The sequence below is a fragment of the Myotis lucifugus genome, unplaced genomic scaffold (genome assembly GCF_000147115.1).
Source record: "Myotis lucifugus unplaced genomic scaffold, Myoluc2.0 scaffold_168, whole genome shotgun sequence".
Taxonomy (NCBI): Eukaryota; Metazoa; Chordata; class Mammalia; order Chiroptera; family Vespertilionidae; genus Myotis; species Myotis lucifugus.
In genome coordinates, this window is record NW_005871216.1 from 120,677 (window position 1) to 137,403 (window position 16,727).

At 42.3% G+C, this 16,727-nt stretch overlaps 1 protein-coding gene across 1 annotated transcript in view; it reads right to left on the reverse strand.

Moving 5' to 3' along the window:
• FYB2 (FYN binding protein 2) overlaps positions 1-16,727 on the reverse strand; it is a 59,833-nt gene that overhangs the window by 15,914 nt on the left and 27,192 nt on the right. Inside the window, 6 exon segments of the mRNA XM_023759984.1 lie at positions 949-1,044; positions 1,956-2,016; positions 3,621-3,661; positions 3,752-3,866; positions 10,451-10,610; positions 15,954-16,056. Of these exon segments, the coding sequence (XP_023615752.1) occupies positions 949-1,044; positions 1,956-2,016; positions 3,621-3,661; positions 3,752-3,866; positions 10,451-10,610; positions 15,954-16,056 (576 nt within the window).

A 16,727-nucleotide genomic window follows, 5' to 3' on the forward strand; every position in this document is an offset into this window, starting at 1 on the left:
TATTGGATCTCTTGGCCGATCTATACCTAACAGACAATTAGACTTAAAGCTGCGTAACTTGGAGGCTTTATCATTGAAAAGCACTTCAAGGTAGAATAACATAATTCCATGTCAGTATTTGTAATGACCTTGGGCAAATTATTTTACCATTTCCTGTCCTCGTACAATACAGAGCTGCATGTATATCTATACACCTATCTGTCTAGATGAGGGAGAGAAGTGCCTCCAGAGACTACACGGTCTCCCTTTCACTGTATGCAATAGGAAACAGGCTGTATGGGTGCAAACACAAAGTGAATTGCCCAGTTACACATTGAATAAATGGAAGAGCTGAAACCAGAATCCAGACTCTAGGCCTCCATCTCTTCCTATTACCAGTGAAAATGTATCCCTCCCAAACATTGGTCATTAGCGGGTGACCTTGGAGGGTCCTTTCCAGGCCTAAGACTTGGAGAGAGATGGACCATTCAGCTGAAAAGTTCATCTTCCCTCTCCACACATTGCCTTTCTCAAGAGAGGCAAATTGGATTACAAAGTGTAGACAAATAAAAACCACTGGAACTTGATGGAATAAGAATGCAAAAAGGGTTGTAATTAATAGCATAATGCTTACTGATACCAGGAGTATATGCCAAGGGTGATGAGGTCAGCTTCCTTTCCGGATTTTGCTTAAGACTTCCCTCTACCTTGAGTACATATAACCTTTTCTCATCAATTTTTTCAAAAGGGACTTTGTCATTTTTTTTTCCATTAGCATCTGTGAGTGTGGTGCACTCAAAAATGGGCAAGAAGAAGGCAAGTGATAGCCAGGGCCTTTGGTTTTACTTTCTGGTACGCTCCCCACTGTGTCTGAGAGCAGGATGGAGACCATCCGGCTGTGTGACTGACTATGAGACCGGCACTGCCAACTGTCTCCTGGAAAGAGAAATAGAAGAGGGTTTTTTTTACCTTACATTTTCTTTCAATTTGGTTGTCTTCATCTTAAATCTATCCTTTTCTTTCTTGAAGAATCTCTGTAGTCTCTTAAGTGTTTTGCCATCCAAACTAAGAGGAATCAGAGGGTAGAAACAGTGTTTGAGAGAGTACTAGAAATGGAAGGCTGGTGTAGGAAAAGGGCCAGAGGCTTGGAACACCCACCCAGGGAAGAGCAGGAAAATGCCTAACCAACTTTTCTGTTCTCTGTTTTGGTGCCAATATGAAGTAGCACAAGCCAGTCAGCCATGAAGGGAATTATTACATTTCAATACAAACGTTTGTTTACCCTAAATGGTCTCTATTTTGCAGTTTATGGAGCAAAGTCTTCCTTTTAGAGAAGATGACTCAGGGAAGCATGGTTTACAAACTATACTAGAAATAACTTATAGAAATTCCTGTTTCTAAAATTCACATCACTGATTTTTAATTTACCAAATGATATCATACAACAATAACTGACAACCCAGCTGATGAATAAAGTTTTTTCAAATATGCTCTTGGGTTTTTTGGGGGTAGGGAGAGGGAATGATACATGCAGGTCATTCCACCCAGCATGGATCCTCTTTTTTTCCTTCAACCCTCAAACTTCTTGCTTTTGACCATTGCTGTTTTCCTTTCCACAACGTGCCCCTGATAACTAAACTTGACAAACATTGCCCACTTGAACAAATATTGTTCTTGAAAACCATGGAATGGAAGCAAATTTTTGTTGACATTTACTTATCTCTCACTTATTTTCTAACACAATATCAAAGTCCCTACTCTGGGAGATGGACATTTTCTCAAAAGAGAAAGCAATGTAATTTGAAATTCATACCATGTGATTGTGTACAATTACGGGTGTTCTATTTACCTCCATTCTCTGTGCAAATCCTCCCTAAAGATGGTAGGGATGGGGAAGGGAGTTACTTCCTAAGCTCATCATCCTAAGCTAGCAGGACATGTCATTAGGTAGGAAGCCAAGAAAGAGAGAAACTCACTCTATGTTTGTGGAGTTGCTCTTTGTTTTGTATACATCTTCATACATTTCATTACTATTTTCTTCTGAAATTAAAAAAATTCATTCATTATAATGACAATAGCTCAGATTCATATTTAGCAAGACATTATTGGATATTGACCAGGTGCTGAGGTACTTTGATCTTTTGTTTGTTTGTTAAATAATTTTTATTGAAACATATGTACATATTTTTATAAGCAAATGGTAAAAATAATTAAACCTTATAAAAGTAGTATATACAAATGAAAATTAATATTCGCTTCCACCCCTGAGTCCAAGTCAATGAAAGTTGGTTTATCAACAGATTCCTTTCTTCTACCCTCCCCTTTGGCATATTTAACATGTAGCAATCAGAGCCTACACATCAGACATTGTGTTGAATTCTGGAGAAATAATGGAGAATTAATTCATCTTGGATATTCTTTCCCTTCACAGCATGGCGTAACACAAAAGCTTAATATATACAGATAATCTTTGAATCCACCTTGACAATGGAGAATTTCACGTTCAGAACTCGACTTCACACAGTGAGTTTAGGGGAGCTATTGAACGTCTCTGTTTAATGACTTCTAAGATGGTTTCTCCATCTAAAATCCTGACATTCTAAGAAGGATAAAAAACAACCAGAGTAGCACCTTTCGTTCATTCATTCAAAAAATATTTAAATAACAAGTACCTGGCATTGTGCTAGGGGCTAAGGGAAGAGAGTCATTAATCAAAGAAATCATATAAATATAAAATTATAAGTGACAGTCCTAACTGGTTTGGCTCAGTGGATAGAGCATTGGCCTGTGGACTCAAGGGTCCCAAGTTCGATTCCGGTCAAGGGCATGTGCCTTGGTTGTGGGCACATCCCCAGAAAGGGAGTGTGCAGGGGGCAGCTGATCGATGTTTCTCTCTCATCGATGTTTCTAACTCTCTATCCCTCTCCCTTCCTCTCTGTAAAAAAATCAATAAAATACCTTAAAAAAATTATAAGTGACAGGTGCTATGAAAAAGAGAGCCTTGTTACTCTGAGATTGTACACAAAGGAGAGTGTTCACTGGGGGAGTAATGATTGAGCTGAAATGAGAAGAAAGGTCAAGAGTCACTTAGGCAAAGGGGTCCAGGGGGAGGAAAGAAAATTCCAGAAAGAGGGAGTAGCATATGCAAACACCCTGGGGCAGGAGCTTGGTGGGAGCTTGGGAGCCTGGCAAGTCGGAGGAGCTAAAACGTCAGCATGACTGGATCTCAGAGATGAAGAGAGTACCAAGGGAGAACACAGGCTGCAGAGGGAGGTAGAAGCAACCCACTCAAGGCCTTCAGACCATGTTAAGGTGGACCGTAAAAGTCCTGGGAAGCTGTGAAAGTGTTTTACGTAAAAACATTCCTACAATCAGACTTCCGTTGTGAAGAGATCAGGAAGGAAGCCATTTCACAGCAATGTTGCTTATTTGCCGCAAGATCCCCATTACCAGCACCTTCACCTTCACAGATCTCAGTGCATTTATTCACACATACCCAGGCCCACTGCACTGCCCTGAGCTCCCTGTCACCCACCCAACTGGTATTATTAAAATATAAACAAAAGATAAGTTATTATTAATCAGCCACCGAGCACACAGCAGTTGCTACTGGCGGTTTCAGAAATGTCTTCCTTCCTTACCACTATCTGAGGCAAATGAGTTGGAGAAGTCCGACTTTGATCTGTGGGGAGAAAAGAAACAAAGACCATTCATCTGTCCCGTGGAGCCTTTAAGGTCTCACCACACTGCTGAGGGGCTGGGGTGCACTTACTCCTTCCTCCCAGGGCACTCAACATCATCGTAGGTCTCTTCTGAGATGGATTGTGGCCTAAAGGCCCCTTGGCCTGGTGCTTCTTTAGTCACCTCCAAGGCCTCCACATACCCACCTGCAAGGAAAACAGAGAAACCCCGGGAGAACGAGCACTATCATAAATGCACTCACACCCCTCACTGGCAGTGGAGGCAAGAATAGGAGAAGGCAAACTGCATGCACTAAAATGGTTTACCATCTTGGTCTCTAGGACCCTTTGCAAACCACTTCTCCTTGCAGAAGCTCAGCTATGAGTCTCTAAAGTTGGGATAATGATCAATAGCACCTATGCTTACGTGATTGTGTCAAGGATTGACGCATTTTTATGAAGGAGGCTAGTTCCCTAGTGAACCAGCAACTCCTCCCTCTTCTTTGATGGTTCTTGCTCTAATCTCTGACCTCAAAGGCAGAAGTCCTCTAGGGTATGTCCCTGGGGCTCCTTCCTCCACCTAAATGAGCTTATCTACTTTTGTGCATTTTTTCCCCCTTAAAGTAAAATTTCTTAGACAAGTTGACTAAATGCATGTCAACATTTAATATTCATTAATGTTGGAATCAGCCAGAAGATGGTCTGCCAGGTGGAAAATGTACTGGGGTGTTAGCACAAGCACCTAGCCTGTTAAAAGCAGGTACTGCTTTTTTTCGCAGGGCTGTAATTTTGTCATAACCATAAAACTTCCTCCTTTTTATCAGCTGGCATAGGTTAATATTTAGAGTATGGGTGATTCAGAATCATTTTCAAACATGAACTATTAATCAGAAATAAGTAGTAATATATCTGCAAAATAAACAATAAGCAAATTGAATTGTGTCTATTAATTAAATGAACCCAGTAACAAGATTTTATCCTCTGACAAGAAGTCAGTTAGCACATAGGCCCCAAACTATCTCCATGAAGTCAGCTCCCAGAGGCATAAGGTCTTGCTTTTTCTTAAGGAGTGAGCAGTGAATTTCTCCAAAACAAAACAAAGATGCTGAACACAAAGTTGCTTAATTCTTAGTTTGGACATTTTTTTCTTTCTTTTTCTTTCTTAATTCTTCTTTTTGGCAGAGTCAACTGTAAATGTTTGTGACTTCATTTTCAGAAACAGACAACTCCCAAAGTTACAGCTCTAACTTAGACATCTCTGATGAATGCTAGATACTCCATCTAGATACACCATTTCCATTTGCTTGTCTAAGCATATTGCATTCCAAAACCAAACTCATGACTTCTCTCTGCAAATCTGCTCTGCCTGAAATCTGCCCCAACTCAATAAAAAGTGGCAATTCCATCCTTCCAGTTGCTCTGGTCCAAACCCTTGCAGACATCCTCACCTCCTTTCTCTCTCATATCCCACCTCCAACCCACAGCTCTACTTTCACATTACATCTTGAATCTAAACACATCTCAGCGATTCTGCTATGGCACCCTCCTCCAAGCTACCGTCATTTCTCAGCTTACTTACTGCAACAAACTCCTGACAGGTCCCCTGATTTATCCCACCTTCTGTTTTCAAGACAGAAGCCAGGATGGTTCTTTAAGATACAAGTGTGATAACTCCATTTGTGTGCTCTAAACCTTCCATTGGTTTTTTAAAAATCTCATTTAAATGCCAAGGTTCTTGCCATAGTCTAGAAAAGTCCCTTGTTTTCTCTGACCTCATCTCCAACTCCACACTCCTTCAGTCACTCTGCTGGTCATACTGGCCTCTTGCCACCAACACAGCTAATGGCTTCTGCTTCAGTGTAGTACCGCTACTTTCCCCCTCTCACCAGAACATTTTTACCCTAGGTACACATATGGCTCACTTCCTCATCTGCTTAAGATCTTTGAGGTTGTCCATGAGCACTTTAAAAATTACAACTTCTAATACTTCCCTAATTCTCTTTCCTTGCTTTATTTCCCTCCTCCTCATTACGTTTACTACCATTCCACACAGTGGCTATTTTATTGTTTATATATTATCTGTCTCCTCTGCTAAGAATGTAACCTCCATGAAGATGGGAATATTTGTCTGTTTTGTGTACCGTTATACCCTCAGCTCCTAGAACAGTGCTGGCACATAAAAGGTGCTCAAATTAAAAAAAAAAAAATGAATAGCTTCAATGCATATATCTTCTAACAAGAGACTTTTGTGTATTAAATTTATAGTGTCTGCCAATATTTTAAAACTAGAGGCCCAGTGCACGAATTTGTGCACGGGTGGGGTCCCTTGGCCTGGCTGACAATCAATCAGGGCGATCGGGGCCCATAGGCTGGGGAGAGGGACCGTGGGAGGTTGGCCAGCCATGGGAGGTTGGCTGTGGGAGTGCACTGACCACCAGGGGGCAGTTCCTGCATTGAGCATCTGCCCCCTGGTGGTCAGTGCGCATCATAGCAACTGGTCAACTGGTTGTTTGGTCCACTGGTTATAATGGTCGCTTAGACTTTTATATATGTAGATTTATATCTACTATCTTATTACATACCTTATATTTGTTCTATTTCCCTCCCCTCCATCCCTCATTTTCCTCTTTCTTGATTGAGATTTCTTCTCTTTTCTTCATTTTGTTCCTTTTTTCTTTCTTTGTTTTGTTTTGTTTGGAAGGTATGTGTGTTGTGCCTATCTTTTAACAGTTACCCTACCATGTTTTAAAATTTAATTAAAGTATAATATACAGGAAAGGGCACAACTCATAAGCTCAACAAATTGTCCCAAATTCAATATATTCATTCATTCAACACACATAAAACAAATAAAAAAGCAATAAGTGCCAGTGTCCCACAGTGCCTTCTTGTGCTCTCTTCTAGTCACTATTCCCTCCCACAAGGGAACCACTCTCCTCATTTCTAATACTAGAGGCGAATACTGCATATTTTGAACTTTATATTAATGGAATCATTTCAAATGTCCTCTTTGGTGTGTCACATTTCATTAAATATTATGTTTGTGAGAGTCATCTATATTGTTGGGTATAGTTGTAATTTGTTCATTCCTATAACTATTCTATTGTGTGAATATATTATAATTTACTTTTCCATTCTACTTTTGATGGACATATGAACTGTTTCCAGTGTAAGGCTATTTAAAAAAAGTTGTATGAATATTCTGTATATGTCTTGGTAAACATGTGTCTATTGGGTATAAGAATAGGTATGGAATTGCTATATCATAGGATATACATATATTGGATTTTAACAGACACTGCTGAACAGTTTTCCAACATGATTATTCCAGTTTATACTCTCAACAACGGAGGAGAGTTCAGGTTGTTCCACAACTTCACTAATACTTGATATAGTCTTTTTAAATTTTAACTATTTTGCTGGGCATGTAGTGTTATTGTACTGTAGGTTTTATTTGCATTTCCTTGAGACTTGAACAGCTGTATATAGTGTACTTGCCTTTTGGATAACCTCTGTGATTGATTTCTATTTTATATATTCTGGATACAGGATGTTTATAGAAATATAAAATATTTTCATTTTATATTTTCTGGATACAAAGATATTTATAGAATATATATATATACACACATATATATATTTCATATATGAGTCCTTTGATTTAGTCCTTTGTTCTAAATCAAGTATCTTCTACTTGGTATGCCTTTTATTCTTTGTTATGGCTATTAATGTCAATATTGGCACTAATATTTTTTTTATTTGGTGAATAATTTGCTCAGCTTTCTTTCTTGCATCCAGAATTCTCTATGTGGGATTATTTTCCTTCTGCCTGAAGTACATACTTTAGAAATTCTTTTTATTTTTTTCAATCAGAGCAGAAATACATTTTTTTTCAAAAGAGGGTTACTTGAATAGGAATATTAAAAAACACTCACTTGTATTTTTTTTCAAACTTTTCTGTTTTATAACTACTCTCCTTAACTAAGCATTTTGTGCTGCTCATCATAAGTATTACAAAAATTTATTAATGGGTTCAGCAGCCCTCTTTGACTAAGCGGAATGTTTGGATTACTCAGAAAAATCTTCTTCAGCTGTTTTCATCATGGCATAATCCCCGAACTCACGGAGATTCTCCCTGGACACATGTAATTGTATGAAAAGGGCTTTTAGCCTCATATTCAGGGCTCTTGTTTAACTCTTATTTACTTCAACTTATTTTCCTCTCTTCCACTTCCCCCTATACTCAAATAATTCCATCACTTCACACCGTAAGGCATGGTTTTTAAATTAATGCTACCTCTGTGCTTTCTCATTCACCTCATCAGATATGTCTCCCCCACCATATCTTTTTTTAAATGAAAAATTCTTTCATTGTGGTAAGAACACATGAGAGCTACCATTGTAACACATTTATGAGTACACAACACAGTCATGTTATCTATTGGCACAGTCTTGCTTACTCTTAAAGGGTGGATGTAATCCTTTGGGGTCCCAACTTTATACAGTCTCCTATTATAAACTCACTCTGGGCAGGCCCTGGGGTGCAGCCCCTGTACTCTGCATGCCGTGCAGTCAGAACAGGAGCTCAGGGGACTCAGAGCTCAGTAACAACCCTCAGGGCAAAAGTAGCTTTGGCACTCACTCACTTCCCAGGAGTCCTGTTGCTGCAGGAATGTAGATGCTTTCTTTTTATATCAGTTCTGTGATACTTCCATAAATTAAAAAAAAATTCTTGTTTCTGTCAGGACAGTCAGATCGTCTCATCTACTATATTGTCAGAAACTAAAGTTTGATTTATTCTTTCTTTCCTTTATTCACCAAAGTTTTGTTAGGCAGCTGACGGCCTTGTTATGGAGATACAGAGAAAAATACCCAATGGTCTCTGATTTTCAATGTGCTCACAGTACGCCATGGCAGGGACACAGGTACACAATGAATTATAATGTAAGCATGCTATGGTTTTCCAGAAATGAAAATAAATGGAGAGAACTAACAGTTATTTAGCACAGGAACCAGCCACTTTGGATGCAGTAACAAAACAGCACTGGGAAATAAGTAGTAGCTGCCTCATTTGCACATGAGAGTAAGTAAATTTTCCAAGGTTACAGGACTTGAATATAGTGGTCCTGGATCCCAGAAATGTTCAACTCTAAAGCCTAACATGGAAATGTGATCATTCAGTTGTGAAGTGTCATGGAAACAGGTGAGAGGAATTGTGGTCCCCGGAGCGTGGGAAAGCAGAGATGGACTGAGGCGAGTGAGGCCTCAGAAGAAGTGACTTTTGACACAGACCTGAAAGGATTCACAGCACATCAGCAGGCAGAGAATGAGCAGAAAGGCATTTCAGAAAGAGGAAAGAGATTGAGCAAAGTTACAGGAGCACCTAGCCATAAGCTGAGCACAGAGAAGGAGGTGTGCAGGGAAGGTGTGTGGCAGGGATGAGACCCGCTAGCCTGGGGTCCTTGAGTCCATTTCATGATCATTACAAATTTATTTATGTATTTATTTTTAAAAATATATTTTATTGATTTTTTACAGAGAAGAAGGGAGAGGGATAGAGCGCCAGAAACATTGATGAGAGAGATCGATCAGCTGCCTCCTGCACGCCCCCCAGTGGGGATGTGCCCGCAACCAAGGTACATGCCCTTGACCGGAATCGAACCTGGGACCCCTGAGTCTGCAGGCCGACGCTCTATCCACTGAGCCAAACCGGTTCGGCTACAAATTTATTCTTCCTACAACTCTGATTCTCACACTTTTTGAAATATCAGTGGTTTGCTATGGCTTATTGGGTTGGAGTGCACACCTGTTTTCTTTGTCTATCCAGTGTCTTTTTTTTTTCTTTTCTGATTAATGGCCCTCTTATTTTCCTTGGGAAATCTGTCAACCTGGCGTTAGGTAGTTTTGCTAGATCTGATTCTACCCCCAGCTCCAGGGTGAGTTTATGACCCAGATGGATCAACCGGAGCATCAGATCCCCCATTTATAAGGACTGGTTCAGGATGGCATGTGGCCCAAACAGAGCCTGTAAGATTCAAAGCTGGGCCTTTCCTTATAGCTGTTGAGAATATGACAATTTCCAGTTTTCCTCTGGGCTTCCTAAGAGGACAGGGTCTGAGCCTGTTACTGCTAGATGCCATCTTGCCTCCACAGGGGTAGGATTTGTCCAAAAGTGGAGTGACCCAGAGGGAGTAGAGCCAGGAGCAATACTGAACCCTTGTAGTATTGCTTGTGGCCCTGGAGCCCCCCTTTCTTTTTTTTTTGACTTAAGATAGTATGATTTGATTACTGTTACTTATAATCAAGTGTCTTAACTAGCATGAAGGTAAAATGCAACCTAAATAAAGTCAAGTAATGATATCATACTGTAGCATCAGTGTGTCAATTACATGGGTCTACAAAAACAAACTCATTAGGATCTGGCAGATTAAAAAGAAGGAACAAATATTTGCTGAGTACCTATTATGTGGCATACTTTTCAATTTAGTCTTCAAAAAACCCTGGTGAGGCCCACATTATGATCTCTTTTTATAAGTAAAGAAACCCAGCTGCAGAAATATGAAGTTACTTACCCCATGGCTAATAAGTATTAGCATCTAGACTGAACTCAGGTCTTCTGCCTCTAAGTCCAGTGGTCTTTCCACTACTGCTCAGCTGCCTCACTAGAGCAAGTTACTTGGTATATAACAGATGTTCAATAAATATTTAGAAAATAAATTAAAATCTTGGCAACACACCACTTTAAAATAATATCATAATGGTGAGGAGAACCAGGAAGAAATGCAACTTACATTGGCCTTGGGAGTGCCTGGCCAGCTTTGGGTCCTGGGGGCAGGCCTCTGTCTGGATGCTGTCAATCACAGCATCATGCTCTCTGGCCAGCATTCTCTTCATATGTCTCTGAACTTTCATCACTGGGACTTTTCCACACGTCTCTTCACAGGAACGCACCTAAACACATGCAACAGGGAGAGTACTGAAGGGCTTTGACTTACCTGTTTAGTTCTCTGCTTACACATGCTGTTTATTAATTCCTCATAGACAGCCCTTATTTATTATTTTATTTAATTCTGTCTTACCAGACTCTGAGTTTCATGAGGGCTCATACTGTGTCTTTTGTTCACCTCTGAATGCCCAACGAATGCTAGGCACAGAAGACCAGCAGGATAGAATGGAGCACTGACCAGAGGCAGGTTCTTATAGATTTAATCTCACTTAATCTTCATGACACCCCATTGGGGAAATGTCCTTAGTGCTCTGGATAAAGAGTTTGGAACATTAACTGTTTGAGTCCCAAGCAGCGCGATTGCGCTGCTGAGATTTTATGTCGAGAAAACATACGATTCGTTTGAGTCCCAGGGGGTATTGAAAAAACACTGTCGAAGAATCCCAAACAGCGCAACCGCGCTTTCTCTAAATGAGTACGAAAAGACCCAAAGACCCAAACAGCATGATAGCGCTTGTTTTATTTTATGTTGAGAAATACCAAGCAGCGCGATCGTGCTGCTTGGGACTCAAACAGTTAAATAACTGATATCTGGTTGCTGAAGGCTAAGTCCAGCAGGTCATAATAAATGTGAAAAGTCCTCAAAAGTCCTCATTATTCAGCAGGGCTGAATATCAGCATTATATTAGCCTGCTGCTGGCCAAACAGCTGTAGGCAATTCCCCTAACCCCATAGTCGGCAAACTGCGGCTCGCGAGCCACATGTGGCTCTTTGGACCCTTGATTGTGGCTCTTCCACAAAATACCATGTGTGAGTGCACGTACAGTGCGATTGAAACTTTGTGGCCCATGCGCAGAAGTCGGTTTTTGGCCTGGGCGAGTCTATTTTGAAGAAGTACTGCTGATATTTGGCTCTGTTGACTAATGAGTTTGCCGATCACTGTGGCCTAACCTGATAATCTTTTACTGTTTACCAAACTTTACCTTTGATTTGTATGTTTATTTTGCTAAAGGGCAAAATATGTGAATAAAAAGCCGTGGGTCCGGACATTTGGGAAGCCACCCCACTAGAGAGCTGGTTTTCGCCTGGCTTTCCCCCATGCCTTCCAAATTTATATTTCTTGTCTAGTCCCTATCCATTTATGTTGCAGCCCCTTCTCCAGTTTCCTGAACCCTTGCTGCAAGAGACTGCGGCATCTGGTCACACAGCTAGTAATATACAGAGGCAGGACTTGACCTTAGACCCCTGTGCTCTTGACCACTAAGGAACACTTGGTGCCTTTCGGCTGACATTTCATCTTTTTACCCACCATTCTTCTGTTCCTACCTAACTCTTTCCAGAGTTTGTTGAACACTTACTGAAGGTGAGACAACATGCTACCCTTTGGAAATGGAGAGATGCTACCTCACAGTAGTTTATATGCATGTAAACAATATACAAATAATCTACACTAATAAAAGACAAACACGCAAATTGACCGTACCTTCGCTACGCCTTAAGCCATGCCCACCAGCCAATCAGAGTGACTATATGCAAATTAACCCAACCAAGATGGCGGCCGGCAGCCACGGAACTGAAGCAAACAGGAGGCTTGGTTGCTCCAGTAATGGAGGAAGCCAAGCTTCCTGGCTGGCTCTGAGCTCCACTCAAAGCAACAAAGTTTCAATTATAGAAGGTAAATAAACCCCAGAATAAAAAAAAAAGAAAAAAAAGGAGAGGCTGGGAGCTTCAGTCGCTGGGGGGCTTTGCCAGCCTGAAAATGGCCCTCAGCCCCTCACCCAGACTGGCCAGGCACCCCAGTGGGGACCCCCTCACCCTAAAGGGGGTGTGGCCAGCCTGAAAACAGCCATCAGCCCCTCACCCAGGCTGGCCAAACACCCATGGGGTGAGGGTCCCTACTGGGGGGCTTGACCAGCCTGCAAACAGCCATCAGCCCCTCACCCAGGCTGTCTAGGCACCCCAGTGGGAACCCCCACCCTGAAGGGGGTGTGGCCAACCTGCAAACAGCCATCAGCCCCTCACCCAGGCTGGCCAGACACCCCAGCAGGACCCCCACCCTGATCCAGGACACCCTTCAGGGCAAACCAGCTGGCCTCCACCTGTGCACCAGGCCTCTATCCTATATAATAAAAGGGTAATATGCAATTTGACCCTAACAGCAGAACGACTGAGAATGACTGGTCACTATGACACACAATGACCACCAGGGGCAGACGCTCAATGCAGGAGCTGCCCCCTGTGTCAGTGCACTCCCACAGGGGAGCTCTGCTCAGCCAAAAGCCACAAGCCAGGCAGATGGCTGCCAGCACAGCAGTGGTGGTGGGAGCTTCTCCTGCCTCCTCAGCAGCGCTAAGAATGTCCGACTGCAGCTTAGGCCTGCTCTCCGGTGGCAAGTGGACATCCCCCAAGGGCTCCAGGGCTGCCAGAGTGATGTCTGACTGCCAGCTTAGGCCCAATTCCCCAGGGAGCAGGCCTAAACCAGCAGGTGGTCATCCCCCAAGGGGTCCCAGACTGCGAGAGGGCACAGGCCAGGCTGAGGGACCCCCCGAGTGCACAAATTTTTGTGCACTGGGCCTATAGTCTCTACTAATAAAGTTGTAATATGCTAATTAGACCGGGTCAACAGGACATTTTCCAGTCATCCAATCCTTCCGGACAAAGCCATGTTGGCGGGGGCTAAGGCAGAGGTGGTTAGGGGTGATCAGGCAGGCAGGCAGAGGAGTTAGGGGCAATCAGACAGGCAGGCAGGTGAATGATTAGGAGCCAGTGGTCCCTGGATTGCGAGAGGGATGTCCTACTGCCAGTTTAGGCCTGATCCCTCAGGGATCCAGCAGTCGGACATCCCCCAAGGGGTCCCAAATTGGAGAGGGTGCAGGCTGGGCTGAGGGACCCCCCCCCATGCATGAATTCCATGCACCCAGCCTCTAGTTAAGGTATAATGTGGCAAGCTTTTCACAACAGCATTGCTTACTGAGATGAAACAGAGAGGAGGAGGAGGTAAAATCTCTTGGTTTTAAGAGACAAGGTTGGGGAAGACTTCGAAGGCAGGTTTTATTAAACTGTGTTTTAAAATATAAGAAAGAGATTGATTGAGGGGCTAAAGGATCCACCTGGCAGATAAATCAGCATGAGTAAAAGCTTGTGGTATTTAGTGTCCTGTGAGGATAGTATGGAGGCTACTGATAAGGGAAGCTTTGAAGGGCCAGGGGGAAAGAATAGGGGAAGAAAGACAGGAAATGAGACTAGAAAGACAAGATAGAATGGGGCTGAGTTGGGAAGGGTTTTGCATCTGAGGCAGTGTGTGGGCTTCATCTCACAGTGACAGGGAGTCAGGCAGGAAAGAAACCTGTTCAGATTTGCATTCCAGAAAGATCTGGATACATTGCAGAAAGAGACACTGGAGACAGAGGAGAATCCGAACATTTCTGGCCATTTAAGCATTTTCTAATGATCACATGAAACAGGAGAGGGGATTACTGTCCTTCTGACCACAAGTGGACCTGAGGGTTGACTATGATGATATATTTGAAAGTACTTGAAAAAAGCTAAAGTAACCAACAGATAAAAGGCATCGAATTTTCTGAGTTCTTGGTGGGATCTAAGCAAACTAAGAAGACAGTGTTAGGAGGGGCATTCTTTTTAGTCACATAGCCAAGAATGAGTTTTTAAGTGGAAAAAGTGATAAGAAAGTAGGGAAGTCAATGTTTCACACAGGTATGGTGGCTGCCTTCCCACAGTGTAGCCCATATAAAGTAGTTCATGGATTCTCATTGGGCCTGTCCTTGGGATTGTGCCCTAGAGTCAGTTTGAATCACAGTGGATTATGTATCTACTGACTTATAGTTTGTATTTGACCCCAAAGAGCACTGCCCAGCTAACCTACCCACCACATTTGTCTAACACATTCCAAATAACTTCTAATAATATCCCAAACTCAAATCTACTCAATGAATGTAGGAATATGTCCAACCCCATACCTGGCTCCTGGCTCATGGCCAGCACTGAGAGCACATCCTGCTTTTGCTCTTTAGTGGTTAATACATCTTAACCAGGCTCCTCTACTGCCTTTCTCACAAGCTCCTGATTAATGCTTTTCTGACCTATGACCTCATCACCCATTTACAGCCCTGCCCCTGGCTTTGCCCTCTGGCCTTAACATACGGTGCTGCTTCCCTGGCTCTGATTCTTGTCTTTCTCTTTTTTTAAATATGTTTTTTTTATTTTATTTCAGAGAGGAAGGGAGAGGGAGAGAGATATAGAAACATCAATAATGAGAATCATTGATTGGCTGCCTCTTGCACGCCCCCTACTGGGGAATGAGCCCACAACCTGAGCATGTGCCCTGACTGGGAATTGAACCATGACCTCCTGGTTCATGGGTCACTGCTCAATCACTGATCCATACCAGCCAGGCTGGTCCCTGTCTTTCATAATTCTCTGAATTATACACCCAACCTGGTCCAGCCCTATCCTGGGCCGACACACTAGCTCAGGCTAACACCACCACCAAGATGATAGATCCAATCCCTGCAGAAGAACCTGAGACAATTTGATATTATACAGTTTCTATACAGGTAGATATTATACAGGTATCTAAAACTTTTTAAGCACTAGTAGTAGCCCTGGTGGAATCTATTGTTTTAGCCTCCAATCACACTGTTTTGGAGGGAGTAGTGTCAACTGGATATCAATACACACACATATAAAGTATTTAGTATTAATAAACTATCAACCAACCAATCAATCACTAGACAACAATAATACATTTCATTTTCTAATGATCACATGACACAGGAGAGGGGATTACTGTCCTTCTGACCACAAGTGGACATGAGGGTTAACTATGATGATATATTTGAAAGTACTTGAAAATAGCTAAAGTAACCAACAGATAAAAGGCTTATGGCTTACAAAGCACTTCCATGTACATTATTTCATTTTATCATCATGACTGAGGGTAGGAATGGGGATGATGATTATATTCTCATTTTACAGATGAGATGACAGAGCTTAGAGACAAAGAGCACAGAATCCTCCCTCCAGGCATGTGCAAGTGCATGGTTGGCACCTGAGCATCTCTGTGTCTTGCCCACTGGGTGCCTTGCTGGACTCACACCAGCCCCACCCTACTGTAAAGGCCTGCATCGGGCTACTCAGTGGAAAATCCCAGGCTGGAGCTCAGTGTTGTTGTCACGTTCCTATCTTTGGTAAAATGCCTTCAAAACCCACTGCATCTTCTGACTCTGTCTGAGAGCTGCATGCCTCACCCTCTAAAAAGTCACCCAGTGAATGGATCCTATGACACAGCTGTACTGTACTGTTGGGTTAGAGCCCTGGAACACAGATACCTTGCACATAAGGTCTGGATGTAGATCCTTTTCTGTTTTCTGAGGTTCCAATTCATGTGGCTCTTTTTCCTTTATTTTTTTATCTTGATCTTCATCTTGAGGGCTGAAATGTGAAGAGATACCCAGGAAAAAAAAGTGAAGTTTAGAGTGTTTAGATAATAGTGTACCACTCAATCCTAAAGAAAATGAATGGGAAAAATGAATTCAAACAGATGTCAATTCCTCTTCTTCATTTTTTTTTTAAAGGTGAGGGGGACCAGGACCAGGCCAACCATAGATAGCTTCTCTGAGTTTCTGTCTGCTCCAATCAATGCCAGAGTAAATTCCTGCTCAAAATTGCCTAATAACTCCCCATTGCCTGTAGGATAAAATGTAAGTCCCATAGTGGTCTGGCCCCTACTTTTCTTTCCACCCCATCTCCCTCTGCTCCATACTGCACTTTTGTTCTAGTCTAGACTCTGACAATCCCCCAAACCTACCAGGCTACTTTGAGCAACTCTCCCTTTTTACTTCCATTTCCTTTGTCAGGCACGCCATCCACATCTTCTATTGCTGAAACACACAGCACCCTTCTCAGTTTGTGCAAGTCTAATTACCTCTGGAATCTACCTGATTCTCTCGAGCAGGCATGCCTTATCTGCAGCACTCTGTCCTTCCATCTTGTATTATAACATAGGGCCTATGGATCTGTCTCCAATTCCTCTGCTTTGCCTTGTCAACTACCTAAAAATCAAGCTACAAAGAGGCAGAACTCTCTTAATCACCCCCCACTGG